At 41.7% G+C, this 21,580-nt stretch overlaps 1 protein-coding gene across 2 annotated transcripts in view; it reads left to right on the forward strand.

Annotated features, from left to right (window-relative positions):
• The first annotated feature begins 1,355 nt into the window (after window positions 1–1,355).
• Window positions 1,356–21,580, forward strand: part of LOC136877420 (zinc metalloproteinase-disintegrin-like 4a) — a 194,720-nt gene continuing 174,495 nt past the window's right edge. For both annotated transcript variants that reach the window (XM_067151441.2, XM_067151443.2), the window contains exon 1: window positions 1,356–1,510. In XM_067151441.2, coding sequence (XP_067007542.2) covers window positions 1,438–1,510 — 73 coding nt within the window. In that variant the 5' untranslated portion in view covers window positions 1,356–1,437. The remainder of the gene's footprint in view (window positions 1,511–21,580) is intronic.

Genomic DNA, 21,580 nt, shown 5'->3' on the forward strand with positions numbered 1-21,580 from the left:
CTCAGTGGTCTTTGTTTCATAGTACCGTGGGTTCGATTCCCGACCGGGTTGAGGATTTTAGCCGAGGCTCGTTAATACCTCAAGCTCTTGGGCTCAGTGTTTGTATTTGTCTTCATACATTTTTTTAAATGTATTGGCTTTAGTTAACAAACCAATCAGCCAGTTACAAATACATTTGAATCAAAAGGAAAGATAAACAATAAATTTGCATTTGCAATACTGTACGCACGTATGAAGTATCGATGATAATGTAGCCTACTTGGATTTCATAGTTTTAATGTTTCTGGGTTCTTACGGTATAGCCACAGAAAGAGACCGAGAGAGAGAAAGAGAAAAAGCTATAAACATTGCAACTGCTAGCGGTAAAGTTTTTTTTTTTTTTTTGCCGGTATTGTAGCACTGCAGACGTCCGACTCTTTGACTGAATGGTCAGCATTGAGGCCTTCGGTTCAGAGGGTTCCGGATTCGATTCCCGGCCGGGTCGGGGATTTTAATCGCTTCCGATTAATTATTCTGACCCGGGGACTGGGTGTTTGTGTTTGTTCCAACACTTTCCTCTTCATATTCAGACAACACACTACACTACCTACCACCACAGAAATACGCAATAGCGATTACATCCCCCCATATAGGGTTGGCGTCAGGAAGGGCATCCGGCCGTAAGACAGGGCTAAATCCACATGTGCGACACAGTTCGCACCCGCGACCCCACAGATGTGAGAAAAGCGGTAGAAGAAGAAGACCTTATATTCTTAAATCAGTGTCTTTAATGAACTTGGCAATTGCTTCATACCCCTCTGATTGCTGAAAGGATAAAATACATTGTATGTTAAATGGGAGTTGAAAGTTGCTTGTAAGTAGTTAGTCTCTTCATTTTTTCCGCTGCTCATGATAAAGTTGGCACGAGAAGATGTGATTGAGATCAGCGATTGCTTGGCTGTTACACGAACAGTAAGGCGAGTCATCGTCATTTACGTACAACACATCACATTACGAACCACTAGTCTGTAAACCTGGGCTAAATCAACATAAATGCTAACCCCTAGTAACTGGCAATGAAAGGAGAAGAAGAAAAAGAAGAAGAAGGAATGTAATTCGTTAAGAAATGGTCCGGAGATTAAATCACACACGATCCTTTAAGCTTAAAAATGAATTGTTTCGTTTCACTAGCAGGCTGCTTCTTCGTTTTCTCACCACAGCGATGTTAATTAATATTGAAACCTGCTGGGAAAGTAACTTTCATTACGCGCAGTGCGCGGCGCTGATTGCAACAGTGGATACAGGGATCGCCACTAACGCGTTCACAACCTTCCTGTTCTTTGACCTTGCGAACCGTTTCTAGAGGAACATTTTCCTCATAAAGTCTGTCGTGCGGTTTAGTTCATTCCTGAGGAAACCGCAGCCGAAGATTGTCTATGTGAGAGAGCGAAGAGCATTATGTGCCTGATAGCTGTTTTCCTCGTGACACTACACGTTACCAAAGCCGAGTTTGATCACTCCGGTATTTTGGGTGAGTTATCATAACTACGGTACTTATTATTTTATGAGAAAATAGATAATATTTGGCTAAGAATAACACTCGTGAACATTAACACTGTGTGGAATAAGATATCAAAAATGGTTCTAATCCCCACACACACACACCCTCGGCTAATGAAAAAGGTAGACCGATGACTGAAGTAGAAAAATAAGGAAAACAAATTGTACAATAGAATATAATTTATTCAGTAGAACAGAAGTGTGTCCGCCTCTATGGTGTAGTGGTTAGCGTGATTAGCTGCCACTCCCGGAGGCCCGGGTTCGATTCCCGGCTCTGCCACGAAATTTGGAAAGTGGTACGAGGGCTGGAACGGGGTCCACTCAGCCTCGGGAGGTCAACTGAGAAGAGGTGAGTTCGATTCCCACCTCAGCCATCCTGAAAGTGGTTTTCCGTGGTTTCCCACTTCTCCTCCAGGAAAATGCCGGGATGGTACCTAAGTTCAGGCCGCTTCCTTCCCTCTTCCTTGACTGTCCCTTCCAATCTTCCCACCCCTCCACAAGGCCCCTGTTCAGTAAAGCAGGTGAGGCCGCCTGGGTGAGGTACTGGTCATTCTCCCCAGCTGTATCCCCGACCTAGAGTCTGAAGCGCCAGGACCCTGCCCTTGAGGCGGTAGAGGTGGGATCCCTCGCTGAGTCTGAGGTAAAAATCGACCCTGGATGGTAAACAGATTAAGAAGAAGAAGAAAAACATAAGTTTAATGCGTGGAAGTTAATGAACACGCAACAAAACTTTGGAAAATGTAGTCTTTTTAAAAAACGAATTAACGTTGGAACAAACACTTGAACTTTTTTGGTTGCTGTCCAGTTTTGTCACAATGTTAATGAATTCAGTGTTATATTGCACTCTCTTCCTGTGAACACTGCGCGTTCATAGTTCACTTAGCCTCCAGTCTAATCAATTCAGTGTTCTCTTGAGCATCGTAGATCTATTCCAAGCCATTTCAATGTGCGTCCGATTCTACATGTTGTGTCCGGCTCCTTGGCTGAATGGCCAGGGTAGTGCTCTTCGGTTCAGAGGGCCCTGGGTTCTATTCCCGGCTGGGTCGGAGATTTTAACCTCAAATGCTTCATTCCTTTGGCTGGGTGTTCGTAATGTGCCAAACATCCCTGGAACTCGCACACCAGAAATGACACACAGATTTCGCCCACCCTCGTCGGAGGGTCTGTCTTACAAGGGCTGCACTAGGCCAGAAATAGCCACACGAAATTTAATTGTAGTACATATTGTTACTGGGTATCAGGTATCTTTAACCATAACCTAAGAAAAATAGCCCTTCTTAGTTGAAGTAAAGCGGTCATATTTTAGATGACAAAATGTATTAAAAACAAGTGTTTAAATACTCTCCTCCTCCTGTTCTCGTGCCACTAAGACCGCCCAGAACTGCACCCCTTGCAAGTAATTCTGCCGGCGCCGTGCTCGCGAATGTTTAATAAATTATTAACAAATCTTGCTAACCTAAACTAATTTGAGCAGGTGATCAATTTAAGCAGAGCCTCCGTGGCTCAGAGGACAGCGCGTCGGCCTCTCACCGCTGGATACCGTGGTTCAAATCCCGGTCCCTCCATGTGAGATTTGTGCTGGACAATGCGGAGGCGGGACAGGTTTTTCTCCGGGCACTCCGGTTTTCCCTGTCATCTTTCATTCCAGCAACACTCTCCATTTTCATTTCATAGCATCTTATCACTCATTCATAAATCACTTTGGGCGTGGCGACCCGATCGTACAAATAGCCTGTATGTGATTCATTCATTACATCCCTGACACGGTCAATGACTGGAAAACAGGTTGTAGGTTTTCATTTTCATCAATTTAAGCATTGTGGGGGTGGAGAGAAGGGTGTATGATTAACGTAGTGGCTTGGTTTCTGGCTATCGATGACCTGGACGACCAAGTTTCGATTCCTCGTCGATCTCGGATTGGAAGTTTCACCTGAAAAATCACGTGGTATAAAACCCTAAAATGAACCAGGCGACTCCAGCAATTCCAGAAATACTTGTAAGCTGAAGACTTATTTTTATCAATTTAAGAAAAGTAAAACCGCTTCCGTCTGCCTCTGTGGTGTAGTGATTAGTGTGATTAGCTGCCACCCCCGGAGGCCCGGATTCGATTCCCGGCTCTACCACAAAATTTGAAAAGTGGTACGAGGGCTGGAACGGGGTCCACTCAGCCTCGGGAGGTCAACTGAGTAGAGGTGGACTCGATTCCCACCTCAGCCATCCTGGAAGTGGTTTTCCGTGGATTCCCACTTCTCCTCCAGGCAAATGCCGGGATGGTACCTAACTTAAGGCCACGACCGCTTCCTTCCCACTTCCTTGTGTATCCCTTACAATCTTCCCATCCCCCGCAAGGCCCCTGTTCAGCATAGCAGGTGAGGCCGCCTGGGCGAGTTGTATCCCCCGACCCGCGCTTCAAATCCAATACAGACACTCCGAAACCCAGAAATTGTTTCTATTCAGTAAGGCTAGCTTAGTGGAATGTGCTTGGCCCGCGGCAGCTCCAGGCTTTCAGGGCTGAGAGGAAGCCTCGAAGGGGAGAGAGAGAGAGAGAGAGACAAGTGATTGGGAAAGAGATGGATAGCAATTAGAACGGACAGCACATGGGACATCGAAAGAATTGAAAAACTTCGAAAATCAGCCTTTACAAAATAATACACTAAAATAAAACTGTTCTTTTTCCTGCATTTAGGACTACTACTGACATTTTTTTAAATTTCACCGACTTATAGATGTAAGGGAAATTTATTTGAGCAGAATGAATGCATAATCCTACTTCCAACGCAATATCAAACATGACCTAGTTCAGGGCCGAGAATATTTCGCAAAATTATGCGGAGCCAAATATAGTAACTAATTTTCATGCCTATGCGTGGATATGCGGAAAACTCTTTTGTTCCAAGTTCCTATAAAATGCAATGCTACCTGGAACTCTTCGACCTGCTTTTCAAAATTGTGTTACATTCAAACCTTATCAGCTCTTTTTGAAATATGAATGGAGTCAGCTCAAAATGTAGAGAAGAGGACGTCATCTATAGGCTATGTTTGATTCAGGTGATATTTCTTCAAATCATTGTCGAATGGTGTAAAGGCTTCTCACTAACTATCAGTGTTACAACCGTCCGGCTCCATGGTAAATGGTTAGTGTGCTGGCCTTTGGTCACAGGGGTCCCGGGTCGGGAATTTGAACCATAATTGGTTAATTCCCCTGGCATGAGGACTGGGTGTATGTGTCGTCTTCATCATCATTCGCGCAGGTCGCCTACGGAGGTCAAATCAAAAGACCTGCACCTGGCGAGCTGAAGTCCTCGGACTTCATTTCAGTGTTACAACTGGACAAGTCGCATGGTTTTAAAGATGGAAATTCTTCAGAACCTTTCTCCTGTAATACTATTCCTCGAATAATGACAGTTCCATTTCACAAGCACAAATTCTGTCCCAAATAGCACCAATCAACATATTTTTGACTTGAAAAGAAACATTTAAATCACTCGGAATGGTCTGTAATGTCGTCACAGCCGCAGTGACAGAAACTAGTGAAAGATTAAACCTGGCCAGACACGGGGTAGCGTCAGACCTCCCTACCCCTCAAACGCTGAGTAGGACTGGCCTGCAGTAAGGCACACACCTGGTGCCTAAGTTTTTGTCGGTTTTTATGGTAAGAAAACACGTAATTTTCAAGGGAAATTCATTTTTTGTTTAATCAAAATATTGGCCATCGGCTTCTACACACTTCGCCCATCTTTCAGGCGAGTGAAAAACTGCTTGTCTTTTGTGGCAAACCATTCGTCGAGCCATTTTCCACCTTCTTCGAAATTGCTGAAGTGCTACTCTGCGAGCGCGTGCCCCATTGATGCAAAGAGATGATAGATGGCGCCAGGTCGGGGCAGTACGGCGGGTGCGGAAGGATGTCCCATCCAAGCGATTTCATGATGTCTTTCACTGGTTTTGCTGTGTGAGACGACGCACTGTCGTGTGACAAAATCACTTTGCAATGTCTTCTGGCCCATTCCGGTCGTCTTTCGATCAGAGTGTGATTTAAATGAATCATTTGTTGGCGATAGCGTTGTGTATAAACAGTTTCGCCGTGCTTCAAGAGTTCATAATACACAATAGCGCTACCAGCGCGCGCACTGTCTTTCACATTGAAATCACTACGTTTAAATTGTCGAAGCCATGTCTCACATGTTCTAATCGATGGAGCGTGCTCACCACATGTTTCTACCAGCAAACGATGACTTTCCACAGCCTTTTCCTTTTGATTAAATAAGAAAAGCGATGCGTGCCGAAATGTTCTTTTTTAGGCTCAAACGTCGACATGATCACTGAACGATACAACACAGACGCTAGTGTTGAGCGGACTCAACTTGTGTGTGTTGGTAGGCTAATGTCAGATGAACAAACTGACGTACAGTACGTGTCAAATTAATACGCTGCGTACTGTTCGCTGGCGCCATCTCTTATTAAAACCGGAAAAGACTTATGCATACACCTGGTAATGGTCAACTTCATCATCATCATCATCTGTTTACCCTCCAGGTTCGGCTTTTCCCTCGGACTCAGCGAGGGATCCCACCTCTACCGCCGCAAGGGCAGTGTCCTGGAGCTTCAGACTCTTGGTCGGGGGATACAACTGGGGAGAATGACCAGTACCTCGCTCAGGCGGCCTCACCTGCTATGCTGAACAGGGGCCTTGTGGAGGGATGGGAAGATTGGAAGGGATAGACAAGGAAGAGGGAAGGAAGCGGCCGTGGCCTTAAGTTAGGTACCATCCCGGCATTCGCCTGGAGGAGAAGGGGGAAACCACGGAAAACCACTTCGAGGATGGCTGAGGTGGGAATCGAACCCACCTCTACTCAGTTGACCTCCCGAGGCTGAGTGGACCCCGTTCCAGCCCTCGTACCACTTTTCAAATTTTCGTGGCAGAGCCGGGAATCGAACCCGGACCTCTGGGGGTGGCAGCTAATCACGCTAACCACTACACCACAGGGGCGGACAATGGTCAACTTAAACGACATAAAGGAACTTCTCATGGTTGTGATACCAACACTTCTCTCGATTTTCTCTGGTTATATTTGTCCAATGGGCCGGAGTTCCTGAGGGATTAAGTGATATGAAAGAAATAAAAAACTGTCTTGATGAAAGAAAACTAAAATAAATTGTATAAATACGAAAGTGAATAATTTCTAGTACGAAAGAAAACAGCCCACATTCGTAGGATTATTTCCTCGAAATTATTACCCGCCTGGTGGCCATGATCGTTAAGGCGTATATGGTCTGACACGGTTTGAGTCCCGTCGGCGGAAAACATTTTCGCCTTCAGAATATTGACGGGTAGGGTAAGAGAGATGGTGGTGTACAATACCTAATCACTAGATTGCATGCCAAAAGCCTGTACTTATTTCCAAACCTCTTCGCAGTATTCATATAGAATGAGGGCATATGACGCTGTTCATGGTGATTCGTCCGTCGGATGGAGACGTTAAGCGTTGAGTATATCCATTGGTGTTTACGACATCCCACATCCAGACACATAGGTCGCTCATGGGCGTGAAACAGAAAGACATGCACTAGGCGAGCCCAACATGTCCTGGGACACCCTCGGTGCTAAAAGCCACGAGCTTAGTAAACAAACACATCAAACCTCATGGCACTACCAAGCGACTGCTGTTCAGTCCGAAGGCCTGCACATTACAATATACGCTAAATAAATAAATAAATAAATAAATAAATAAATAAATAAATAAATAAATAAATAAATAAATAAATAAATAAATAAATAAATAAATAAATAAATCACAATCAGCCATTTCTATCAATAACTGATGTGGGCTCTTGAAGTCTGAAACTTAGGTAAGTATTTAGGAGCTGCCTCCACTTCCAGCGATCTTGAGCGATGTTTTGCCAATTAACTCCGGTGATTTTACGGATGCCCTTATACCAGCGATCCGGTGGCTTTCCTCGCGGTCTCAGTTTATCTCGTGGGCTCCATTCAAGAACAACCTTGGTCCATCTGTCATCCCTTCTTCGGGCCACATGTCCTGCCCATTGCCACTTCAGGGTGTTGAAATTCTCGTTATGATGTCAACGACATTATTGTGACTGCTCTTATGTCATGGGCCCTCCTTCTATCTCTTCTGGTAAACCCAAGCATAGACCTCTCCATCGAAATTATTGATTCTACGAAAGAAAAAAATTGCAACCTTGATTGTAGATTTCTTTTCTATCTTTTTGATAATAAGCACTTTTGTGCTAGAATGCACGGGAGCCGAGATGTTTAGAAAACGCCAATTTTGGGTGTCATTTTACCAAAATCGCGGCACCGCGCCGATGGAAATCAGACGGGGTTACAAATTTAACAGGTATTTCAAGTCATCGAACCGTACACTTTTGACAAATTTACAAAACTACCATGCAATCAAAAACTACGTAGCCTATTGAGGTGGTGATGGTGGTGATTATTGTTTTAAGAGGAAGTACAACTAGGCAACCATCCTCTATACAACACTAATCGGAGGGAAAAAATGGAAGGGACCCGACACATTGAAAAATGAAGATATCGGCCAAAGGAAGACAAGGGCCACGAAAGGCGTGAAAATGAAAGAGTCCCTAGTCCTCGCAAATCTAATAGCGTTGGGTCGGAAAAGGACAAGAGTTGACCAACAGAGGTCGGATAGGATAGATTAAAGTGAGGAGCCTGGCACAAGTAATTGGAAGCAATGCCAGGACTCAGTTCAGGGCACCGTGGTCGCCAACCCACGCTCCAAATTTCAGAGCCCTTGGGGACCCTCTTAGCCGCCTCTTACGACAGGCATGGGATACCGTGGGTGTTATTCTATCGCCCCCACCCACAGGGGGAGTAGCCTATTGTCTGGAGTAACAATCATTGTTATAGGCAGTAAGAGAATTCAAATTCATTCTCATTTCTCGTATTGTTACGTGGCCCTACATGTAATAAAGCCTTAGTTGTCATAGCAACCACTGAACTAAGCTTCGCCCTCAGAGGTTGAAAGGAAGTGTAGCCTACATCACTTCTCCGGCCGCCGTGGCCAAAATCACACTACACAGGCTGCCAGAGAGAAAGCCAGGCGCCGTACAAAAATACAGAAACACGTTTCTATTAAAACCAACATACGTGATGAGGAAAATAAATTTTACAAATAATTAGTAGCCACCCCTGCTGGCAAACCAGGGTAGCGGTAGAAACCCGTGGACAATCATCCGTCGACCAACTCCATCAATCCCCCCAAACCTGCCAATCTCCTGGTCAGAGAGAAGGCGTAACCTTCTAGGTGGCCCGCCCCTTCCCTCAAAGGAACGGGAATGAAAACATCCCCCTAGGCCCCTAGGTCATCTGTCGTACGGACAGGTGCTCTATCTCGCCACCAACACAAAGCGAGCAAGATTAGGAAGGACATATATGTTGAGATGAAGATGAAGATGATGATGATGATGTTTCGTTGAAAATCGCTGACATGAGTTGTCCATTTTGTTGTCAATTTTACGCCAGTTCTCGTAGATTGCACAAAGTGTAGGAATAAAATACATCAATTGCAAAGGCCATTGCATCGCAAATACGTAGTCCTACGCTACACCCTATCGCATGTTCGACTCCGAAAAATCCATATTGGGATTTTGTAAAGGAAATGAAGGATTAGATTATGTATTCTAAACATCATAGAGAATAGAAGTTAGGAGATGGTATGAAAAGAGAACGCTGCGCTGGGGAGAAGTAGGGAAAGAAGCCTACCTCCTGTTGGTTATCGACAACCCCCTTGCGATAACCCGGTGCAGTCGTTAGTAGCACTCGCTATTTAAGTGTGGTGGCATCACACGATGTCATGCGAATTTTCCGCATCAGCTCCTACAGCGCACGGCGTCCTTATAGATTGACACTCATGGCCTACTCGGCCATGGTTTTGTTGTGGTTGTGTCCTCCGCTTCCACTTCACGATCACGTTCCCGACTATCGACTTGGACAACTTGTAAAGTACGGAAATGGCCTTGATTGATTGCTTACTGATAAGACAACCAATAATCATCAATCAATCAATACTAATCTGCATTTAGGGCAGTCGCCCAGGTGGCAGATTCCCTAACTGTTGTTTTCCTAGCCTTTTCTTAAATGATTTCAATGAAATTGGAAATTTATCGAACATCTCCCTTGGTAAGTTATTCCAATCCCTAACTCCCCTTTCTCCCACGTTCGAAGTCACTAAACTCCAGCGCTTCACAAATTCTGCGAATCAGAATAATATCCTTGCTATATTTTGGTTTTATGATGTGAAACGAGAAAAAACTAGGGACATGGTTTCTTCCCCACCTGAATCTGAACCACTCCATGTGGGTAAATAAATACCGCAGACCACAAGACATCCTCTTATTTTGATCACACAGCATAGTAGATTAACGTGGATCAACACAGGCCTACTGAAAGCATTGAGAAAGAAGGAAATATTCTTATTGCGGTTTTCCGCCCAGGAGTTGTTTTTCAACTGATGACAATGCATGTTGTCCATTATAACTTTCTGGTCTTCAGTCAGGCCAGCCATACTCTTGTTATCATAAGAAACTTGGAATTGCGATCAGTGGCGGCCGTGACATTTTACTCTGGCAGGGCTATGCCGCCATCTCTTCCACCTCCCTAATCATCCCAGTTTTCACTGACCAGTACCACGATATTTTTAGATGAAATACTAGCTGATGTACCCGCGCTTCGCTACGGAATTCTACATTGTATACGGAATTCTAGTGTACACGTTGTGAGCAAGATTGTATTAAATTGCATAGCTCTTAACGTTACCCTAGAAACGCGATGGGCCGATGACCTTCGATGTTAGGTCCCTTAAAACAACAAGCATCATCATCATCAAGAAACGCGATGGGGAATTAACCAAACATCTTTTCTCATATGAAGACTGAGTTAGGGAATTTTTACTGTAATGGTAGACCCGCTTGCATTCCATCAGTCACAATCAGGTTGGGGAGTTTTCAATATAATGGTAGACACACACTCTCCACCTGCCGTTTTACATCCTCAGAAAGACTGCCTTAGTGGTTTTTTCCAACTGAAATGAACATACATTACAATGATGTCAGTACAGCTTATAAATCTCATATTTATTCCGTATTGGCTCAACACAACTAAGGTTAAGTTATGAGTAAGTTCCCACCTTCCAATACTTATCAATTTCTATATAATAGACTTATTAATTACATAATATAATCCATATAACCTCTAGTACATGTTTCGTTCCGATTATGGAACATCTTCAGCTAAAATTGGTAAAATGGCAAGACAATTAAAATACATTGATGTTAAGATGATACATAAGCTAAAAGATATGATAAAATGGCTCGAAAATTAAAACATATGATAATGATGATGAGATAAAGTTCATTCATGTTGGTTAAAAACACAACAAGTCAGTTTTCAAATGGCGAATTAAAAACAGCGATAAGGTTCTTCATGTTGGAGGCGTGTACATTTTGTCGATCTTGAAGATAAATTGAAGAATACAGGATTTTCTTATATGTGATTTATCGGGGAAATCTTGATAAAATAACCGTAGTTGAAGTTGAGTTTGGTAGGATTATTGAAATGTGTCTGAAACGAGAAAAGGAGAAGTGAAATAGAAAATATTTTGAGGAGAAAACCTTGTTAAAAATGTATGTTCGCGAGAAAGAAGGATAATAGAGTTGATTACCTTAAAGACAATCTTGTCGTATTTAACGTCCTCCCTTACGCCGTGTTGTTAACTGACTGAGTCCTGTGTACGTGTGTGAGGTGCTTGCGGTGGGCGGGGAGTATTGGAGGGAGAGGTAAGTGACGTGAGGAGAGCGGGTGAAGTGTTGTGTAGGGTGGAGCTTACTGAGGAGTGGTGTTGTGATAGGCTAGGGGAAACGGACGGAAGGGTAGGGGGACAATTATGTAAGGTGGAGCTGTTCGGAAGGAGGTGTGTTGGTTGTTTGTTGGGATTCTTTTTGATGGTTTTTCTGGATGAGTCTAAATTGGTAGCCTCTTCTAATAATATATTTATGTTTTCCGTAATTTCGTTAACATTCTGGTTGGGATTTCGCTTCTGATCAATTTCAATATAGATATTTTCAAGGATATTCATTAATTTACCTTTGTTTAGCGTTTGTAGAATGGTTAAGTCCCTTTCTATCGATGTAAAATTGTGTTTATATTCGGTCATGTGAAGACTCATGGCCGAGTACTTCCTGTGTTTTTCGGCATTAATATGTTCTTGATATCTTACTGAGAAATTGCGGCCTGTTTGTCCGATATAAGAAGTGGCACAATTTGAGCATTTAAGCCTATATATCCCGGAATTTAAATATTTGTTATTACTTGCAATGCTTTGGTGATTGAAAATTAACCGTTGATTGTTGTTATTGGTGCGGAAAGCAATATTGAAATTAAATTTCTTAAAAATGTTAGTAATCTGGTAAATATTCCCGTTATTATAAGTAAAGGTGGCGAAGTTCTTCTTTTTATATTCTTTTACTAGCTGCGTTTGAGGTTTATTCTTCATTTTATTCACTAATCTATCTATGTAGTGTTTTGTGTATCCGTTGCTTATCGCTATTTTATAAATGAGATTAATTTCTTTTTGGAGGTCGTTTTTAGATAAGGGAATGTTGAAGGCTCTGTTTAACATGCTTAAAAAGGAACTCCTTTTATGTGCCTCAGGATGGTATGAATCTTTTCGTATGGTGTTTATAGTTTGAGTCGGTTTCCTAAAGATTGTAAAGGCCAACTTTTCTTCTTTCCTTTCGATTGTTAAATCAAGGAAATTTAGTTTTTTATTGTTCTCAGTTTCTAATGTAAATTTTATGAAAGGGTCTAAACTGTTGATTTGGTCTAATAAATTAGTGCTACTATTGATTTGTTCATCTATAATTGCGAAGATGTCATCGACAAACCTTAGCCAGATAATGATGCCTTTTTCATCATTTAAAATTTTATGTTTTTCTAAGTGATCCATGTATATTTCAGCAAGGATACCTGACGCTGGAGATCCCATAGGAAAACCACTTTGTTGGTATACTGTGTTATTGAAGGAAAAATAATTATTGTTAAGTGTGAATTCTAGGAGTAACATAAATTCTTCTATTTCATGGTTACTAAGTTTTCTGTGTGTCTTTAAGTTGTTCTTAATTATATTTAGAGTTTCTTTCGTGGGGATCGTAGAATACATATTAGTGACGTCGAAAGAGTTCAAGGTGAAAGATGATTTTAGTTTTGTGTTCTTGATAATTTTACAAAATTCTATTGAGTTATTGATTGTGGTTCTGCTTTGGAAAGTATAGTACTTCTTTAGGAAGCTATTGATAAATTTAGAGGTTTTGTAGGTGGGGCTATTTCTAAAGTTAATAATTGGTCTAATGGGTGTGTCAGGTTTATGTATCTTAGGCAAAGCCCTTGCTGTTGGTAGTCTTGGATTCATATTAATTAGGTTTGATGTTTCGTTCTCATTAAGGATGAAATTAATGTTTTTAAGTATTTGTTTTAGTTTTCTTTGGACAGAGTTAGTCGGATCTTTTTTAATTTTTGTGAAAGTATTATCTGAAAAAATGCTTCGGTTTTTTCTATATATTCTTTTTTATGTACTAGAGGTTATATGGATTATATTATGTAATTAATAAGTCTATTATATAGAAATTGATAAGTATTGGAAGGTGGGAACTTACTCATAACTTAACCTTAGTTATGATGTCAGTAGGAATGGTGCGATTAAAAGCAATGCTTTCATATGAAATACTCGATCAAATGAAACACCACACATTTTCTCACTTTTAACGAACAGGACTACACTGCCGATCTAACAGTCCAAAGTTCCAGAGCTGGAAAGACCAAGCCGCAGACAGCCGTGATTCGTGAACACGCTTCGTCTTTCTCCGGCGGGGAGGGGTTCGAATAGTGGAGACTCTCAGGGCAAAAACTATGCCCTTTTGCTAATCTCTTTCCTAGGAGTGCCCGATGAGTAGGAAAATGTAATTTCACTACACTGGCAGCGGAAAAATCTATCTGACTTGGAGGCAAATTTGCTAATTTGGAATAAAATGAATGTAGAATTTAATAAAAGTGAATTGTTATTCTAGACCAGGCCATACTACTACTACTACTACTACTACTACTACTTAGTCAGCCTCTGCCATAAGTATGCACACTGTTCATTCAAAACAGCGCATCAGAGTAGTAATCGAATAACTTGAATATTATGAAAAACCAGTGTGTTACGTACCAACTGTATCAGAAAATGTATGAACCAGAGGAATAGCATGCTAAAAAAGAAAGTTTTCTAACTCTCTGGCTATTTCCCGCCAATATTCAGTCAGGCTGTTATACTCGGTACGCAGCAGAAATCCCATTTATCGGAGTTGAGAGGCAGCATAAGAGACAAATAACATCACAACAAACAATGGTCAATGTAATGTTATTGTTGATCAATGTTATGAGCTTTCGATATTGTAGGCCTTCACATTTAGTTTTCTTCCGACTCTGAAATACCACTCATCATAGTCGGAATGGTAAAACTGAATAAAACATAAATGAAAGGAAATTGTATTCTCTGTAAATTTTGTTATGTAATACTTTTCGATAGGACCAAAAACATAGCTATTTAAAAATTAAAATTTAGGCGCCTTCCCCTAAAATTCAATTTTATCCAGGGTGAATAAAATTGTAGACTGTAGTTTCTTATTCCCTGACTCTATATGCCGATTTTCATTAAATTCTGTTTACCCATTTTCTCGTGGCTCGGCGTCGTTGTGGACTTAGCAACAAAAACACAAATTCATGAATATCTGTGTTATCATAGCCGGTACGGTAAAAATGTATAAGACATAAATGGTCGGAAATTTAATTCTATACAACTTTGGTTTTGTAGTATTTATTGATACAACCACTAATAATATAAATATTTGAGAATTAAGTTTTAGGCCTTCCCCTAAACTACCATTTCATTCAGCGTGAATAAAGTGATTTATAGCCTAGATTATAGCGACTTATTTCCAGACTTTGTATACCAATTTTTATTAAGATAGAACCACTAATAACATAAATATTTGAAAATTAAATTTTAAGTCTTCCCCTAAACTACCATTTCTATCAGCGTAAATAAAATTATTTATGGCTTAGATTGTAGCTACTTCTTCCCCGACATTGCATACCGATTTTCATTAAATTCTCTGCAGCCGTTTTCTAGTGATGCGTGTACATAGGTACATACAGACAAGACAGACAGACAGGTAGACAGACAGACAGAAATTACGGAAAAGTAAAAAGTGCATTTCCTTGTTACTGTGGACATGACCGATCCAGAAATACCATTACTTTCAAATTCTGAGCATTGTACAGACAAAACTCTTATTTTATATAGAGATTATTATTATTATTATTATTATTATTATTATTATTATTATTGTACCGGGCGGTACACCTCCACGCCGCTTGTTCAAACATTGCGCCAAATGGAACTCCTCTACAGGAGAAAGCCTGAACCTTGAAAAACTGTATTAACTCAACAGTTTCTCCGAAGATGGCTCTGTGTGAATTTTGATGTGTTTTTGTTTGTAATTGATCAAGAAGTGTGGACGTTCTCTACCTGATGTCTCTACATAAAAACTACGATTATGCACTCTGGTGCGAAGGAATGAACTTTCCTGGAGAAATTTTTTATTCATAAGTTTTGTCTTTACTATATTTTGTTCTGTTATCTTTGGGTTGGCAATATTAATCCTTCTATCCGCCTATTTTGAATTTAGCCAATCCCGAATTTCTTTAATTAATTCTCAGCCAATCATGTATGTCTTCTTCGATATGGATATGTAGCTCTAAGCTATCCAATAAAGTTGAGGGGGTGTGTCTTCTCATTCTTGAAAGGTCTCGAAGTTTCCACGAGGGTATAAAACCTGCTGATTTTCTGGTCTCCTGGCCACTTCAGTAACATCTAGCTTAGTGTGTGGATATGTAGCAGGGGGCGGGAAGCGCCTCGTTCTTCAGACATCAGTTCTTCTACAAGGTAATGGCCTTTTAACATCTTTATTTCTTGCTAGCTCAGCAGTCTAACTCTCGGGGAGGGTTCGAATACTTTTAATATGTAACCCATCTTTTAAAAATGTAAATTCCTTTTCTGTCTATGTAAAATCTACAGATCTCTTTAACTGTAAAGCGGGAATAGAGAGTGCTTTTCCCTCTCGAACTCCCCTTCATTTTGAAATTGAGGTGACTACGTTTTCATAACCGTTTCTACGCTTCCTTAATGTATTAAAGTTTTCTCATACGGGTCACCTCCTTAGCTTGGGATTAGCCCCTGTGTATCGGCCTAGAGCCATTTAGGTTTTAAAAAGTGTATTTGGAGTGCAAGTTCACGCCTCCAGTCCTCTCTGTACTTTGGGCCAGTAACTTAACCTGATGTTTTATTTTCATTGCGAAGGCCCTGTAGGTTGGGTATTAAATACCCCTGTTTCTTTGTGTGCCTTGAGGGCAGATAGAAGTGAAATTCGTTGTGGCCTTTGATAGGCTTGAACTTTGAGAGCGGGTCTGCTCTTTCCTAAATTTGATTTCTGTGTTCCTCTAGGAAGCTTAACATTGTAATTTGGAGCAAGTGCTCCTTGGCATGATGGGGTTTTCTGCCACTTTGTTCGATTTTGTACCTTGGTCAAGTTGGGCTAATAGCTCAAGGATTGTGATTGTGGGGCTCGAAGCCCAGACCTTGTAATAATCCCCTAACACTTGTAATTTCTTTGTATCAGATTTTGGCTTCTTGTTGACTTGTTAAGTTTTCAAATTCTATGTCACCATTGTTAAGTTTTGAAAATATAACCTTTGTTGAAATTTTAATTCATATTTCGAACTCGTAGTTAGACCCATTCCAGCCCGCACCTTCTTTCACCTCTGCCTTCCACGGATATCTTCGTAACAATTATTATTATTATTATTATTATTATTATTATTATTATTATTATTATTTACTTCACAAGTTTACAATTGGGTTTACGTAGGGCCTACTTCTTCGGTATAATGTACATGGAAGAAGTACTATTCAGTACATACGCACATATGCTCCATACATATATACCGTACTTCCATACAACAGTGAAAAATAAATTTGACAGACACTATATTTACAGGGTGTTTGTAACACATAAATAGCCAAAAATTATTAGTAGACGATGTTCATTATTCCCTTTTGTCCGACTCGTTGGCTGAATGGTCAGCGTACTGGCCTTCGATTCAGAGGGTCCCGAGTTCGATTCCCGGCCTGGTCGGGGATTTTAACCTTCATTGATTCCAATGGCCCGGGGGCTGGGTGTTTGTGCTGTCCCCAACATCCCTGCAACTCACACACCACACATAACACTCCACACAATAACACGCAGTTACCTACACATGGCAGATGCCGCCCACCCTCATCGGAGGGTCTGCCTTACAAGGGCTGCACGCGGCTAGAAATAGCCACACGAAATTATTATTATTATCATTCCTCTGTATACGGCAAAGTAGTTAGTGGGACGTAAAACCAGCCTCTGTATACGGTGAAGGGTTCGTGCCAATAAACTTCCTTACTATAATATGGCAAGTGGCTAAGATTACTACTTTTTGTCATTCTCTGTAAATGAGAGAGTGGAGACTAAGTGCTTCACTGCTGCTGTGTAGTGTCTTTGGTACAAAACCTTTACATCCAATCACTCGGACACTCCCGGCACTAAAAACCATACACCATTTCATACTACTGGAATAATGATAACATTGTTGAGTTTCCACGTGGGTTTTATTTATGTGACCAGATCTGTGTACTTTGATATCTTCTCTGTATGTGTTGATTGAAGGTTGTGAGAATTAGGGCAGTCTCTGTCAATTATGAAGCAGAATTTCTTGTTTTTATCTACGAAAGACGTTATACCTGGTCTATTACAGGTAATATTTTTATCCCAGTAAAGTTTGTAATTTTCACTTTCCAACACTGATTGGGGTTTGTACTTTCAATGTGCTGTAGTACAATGGATTAGGTTATTTTGACGGGCTAATTTCTGATGAATATTTTTTGCGATTTGGTCATGTCTGTACTTGTAGTCTGTATTTGCCATTAACCGACAACCTGAGGTTATGTGCTGGATGGTTTCTGGAGATGTACTGCATTACATCGTCGGCACTGGTCTGCTAGTTGCTTTGCGTCGCACCGACACAGATAGGTCTTATGGCGACGATGGGACAGGAAATGGCTAGGAGAGGGAAGGAAGCGGCCGTGTCCTTAATTAAGGTACAGCCCCAGCATTTGCCTGGTGTGAAAATGGGAAACCACGGAAAACCATTTTCAGGGCTGCCGACAGTGGGGTTCGAACCTACCATCTCCCGAATACCGGATACTGGCCGCACTTAAGCGACTGCAGCTATCGAACTCGGTGGCACTGGTCTGAATACAGATGGATCATGCAGTATATGCTTTCTGTAGTTCATTGTGGCAATGACTTGATCTTGTATGGCGAACATGAAGCTCTGTGTTTCTGGGTATATACAGCCAGAATGAAAATACTCGACTCCTATTGTCGACATAACATTTACTTTCAAACAGTGACCACTATTAAGGTATAAGGTATGAATGAAATTCCGTAAGGAAACACATGTTTGTAGTATCACAACTATAACTGTCATTTTAATCACTACCAAAACATAAAATCATCACTCAGCAAGAAAAAGGACATTAAGGACTCTGAAAAATCCAAGCAAGATGATTGATTACCATAAATAATGATACGTAATAAAAATGCATATAATATGTAAACTTCTATTGCATATGAGATTAGCGGAAGATAGCGAGGGAAAATTATGGGGAATGTGGTGCGGGTCTCTCGTAGGAGCGCACCTCGAGGTCGGGGTGATCTCTGCGCCAGAAACAAAATAATAAAACCTTATGTACTAATATACACGTTTACAAGTGTAATTACTAAACAAATCCAATTCTACGGCCCAAGAGCTGATCGTTATTCTGAAGCCCCGCCTACCTCACTACCAGGGGCGTACGCAGAAATTATTTTCGGGGGGGACTAGAAAATAATGTTGAGTGTATATTGTGAAATAAGAAACAATAAATTAAAACTTTCACAATAACACAATTATTTAAGACATGTGTATTCATGTTGATGATTACAATAGCAGACATCTCCTGGGTTATTTGGCCAGCTCATGGATTATATTTTCTACGGTCACGTGTTCTTCTTTGTGTATACACAAAAGAGCTAACGCATTCTATTTTTCTGTGCAGTCATATTCTGCAAACAATATTTCAGGATTGAAAAAGAGCGTTCTGCTGTGGCAGCGGTTGCTAGTAAGACAGCAAACAGCGATGTATTGTTGAGAAAATATCACTGTCGAAAAATTTTAAGTGCAGAAATGAAGTCCATTGGATCAGGATGATTGTTTTTAAACATTTTGAGTTCACTGGAAAATATCATTTTACCATATCATTTTACCCATATCGATATTATCTGGCTATTGAGTCATAATGGCATCGACAGCAATATTTATTTCATCATAAATGTCTTCACAGTTGATTGAGGGAGAATTATTTTCATGTCTCCGTCTGAAGTTCTGAACTCGTCACATCACATATATTTTACCTGTTTGTGTCATCCATTGTTCACTAAGCCCTGTACTCTTGGTCATTCAACTTCCAACTTAACTGTACCCTTTCTCCACAGACCACACTTCCTCTCACTCAACTCTTTGGCGGTAAAGGTAAGGCTAAAACCCATTCGCTTAAAATCAAAAGACCGGGTAGAGATCTTATAATACCAATTTCATCGTTTGCTAATGACGTATGGGAATTACCCGCGATGTCTTAACAATTGCAGAATACAACACAGACTGAAGGTTAATTGCCAGGCCAAGCTCACTGTAATATTTATTAATGGAATCATCAGCACATTGTTGGCAAATACGTAGTTCAGAAGCAAAACAATGAGCTACCTCCTATCTCCCCCTCTGCGCACGCGCCTGCCAACTACAGGGTAGGAATCGAAATAACTATTATCCGCACACTTTATCTTGTTGCATTTACATCCTAGAGCTGAATCGGTCGACCTCGGCGATCTTCGAGATTCGTACTGGCAACCTTTGAAACACAAACTATGAATCGCTTAAGCATCGTTGTGCGACATCTGGCGTACACTTTACGTACTAGTACTGTTGTTGTTTACACAACAAAGCCAAAGTATAGAATTCATGCTAAGAACAAGATTCGCATCGAGAAATGTTTTATAATGTTATATAATGTGTATGTGACATAGTTGTTGGCTTAAGATGATAACGGTTTAGAAATTTCATATCGATCGATCATATTCTCGATTCAATTCAGATTTCATTTTCATTCAGTTGGCAGCACCAGGCAGCACTATCGATACCGGGACAGCTCCCTCCTTACTCCTCACCCCGTACACAAATGCACCAAGATAAAGTGTGCGGATAATACATTCGCTTGGCTTCGTGCTAGCCAGTTCAGTTTGAGCTCAGTCTGAGAGTGATACGGCTCAGTCTTGTGAGTGAACTGACGGCGGATACGAATAGTCCTGTTGAGAGGCGAGGGAGAATGCAGCAGAGGAGCGACGTGGGACATTGGTGGAAGACTACTGTATGATTGTGAACAAAGTGAGAAGATTTGCACGCGTGCGTGTGTGGCCGCAAACAATGTACAGTGAGTTAATAGTGAACTGCCCTAGGGTAGAGTGCGTGAGTACGTGAATTGTGTAGCGTACCGGTAACTGTTTTACCCTTCAAGTGTTTATCTGTAACATTGGTGTAAGTGAAGAGAAAAAAAAAAAGAAGAGAGAGCGCCAACTAGTGTAACAGTGTAGCCTACTTGTATGTAAGTGGTCCTTAGAATTAATAAATCTTAGAGTTTAGAAGCTACCAGTCGTATATTTATATTTCTACTACCCCGGCAAATCGTTACAACTGGTGTCAGAATCGGGATCGATTGGTAGCAGTAGTTTCGTAGTTAGTCATTTCTAGTGAATAGTGAAATGGATACCGAACAGTTACAGGCTCTTCTCAATAAGTTCAGCGACCGACTTGAAAATAAACTAAAATCTAATCAAGATGAACTTAAGAGTCAACTGAAATCTAACCAACAGGAACTTAATGAACTCAGAAGCGAAATCAAATCCAGCCAGGACCAATTTAGAAATGAACTTACGAGTGAAGTGAAAGATGGACGGTTTATAAGTTAGAACAGGAAGTGCGTTCTCTCGAAACCAAATTAAAGAGTGACATTATACAGAACGTTCACAAACGAGTAGAGAAACAGTTTAAAGTAATACCGCAGGTTGTGGAGACAAGGTTTCGAGACATGAAGGAGGAAGTAAGTGCCCTTCGCATGACAATGACGGCCATGGAGACACGTGCTAGGCCCACAGGCAGCGACGGCGGGTCCAGCGCCGCGAAGCTAAAAAAAACCCCACGCTACGATGGGACCACCTGGAGCACCTTCCGGACCCAACTCGAGACCGTCTGCGGGCACAACGGTTGGACATCGGAGAAGAGAGCCGAGCACCTAATCGCCGGATTCCATGACAAGCAGCGGAGGTGTTACACAGCATCCAACCGGTTGCCACCTACGAAGAGATCGTGGGAACACGCGACGGGCGATGGGGTGACCACCAGCTGGTAGCCGCCTACCGAGTCCAGCTGAGGAAGAGGTCCAAGGGCGCTAAAGAGACCATATAGGAGTTCACATAAGATTAGCCCACAAGGCTCTGGATAGACTGCCTCAAGACCACATTCAGCAGGAGGCAGCCTGTGCTTTCATCGACGGACTCCGCGACCCACTGAAGTTCGACAAAGGCTGACGCTCAGCGAGAAGCATAACCTCCGGAAGACCACCATCGAGAAGCCGACGCTCCCACAAGAGAACCTGCTGGAACTTCGGCAAGCGTGGCCACCTGCGGAGGAAGTGCCATGTGGAGCACGATCAGAGTTACGAGTAAGGGCCGACAAGGAGAGGGGCTCGTCAGTGCCGACACTACCATCCCCTCGTTTCAC

This window comes from Anabrus simplex, chromosome 7 (genome assembly GCF_040414725.1).
Source record: "Anabrus simplex isolate iqAnaSimp1 chromosome 7, ASM4041472v1, whole genome shotgun sequence".
In the NCBI taxonomy this organism is placed as follows: Eukaryota; Metazoa; Arthropoda; class Insecta; order Orthoptera; family Tettigoniidae; genus Anabrus; species Anabrus simplex.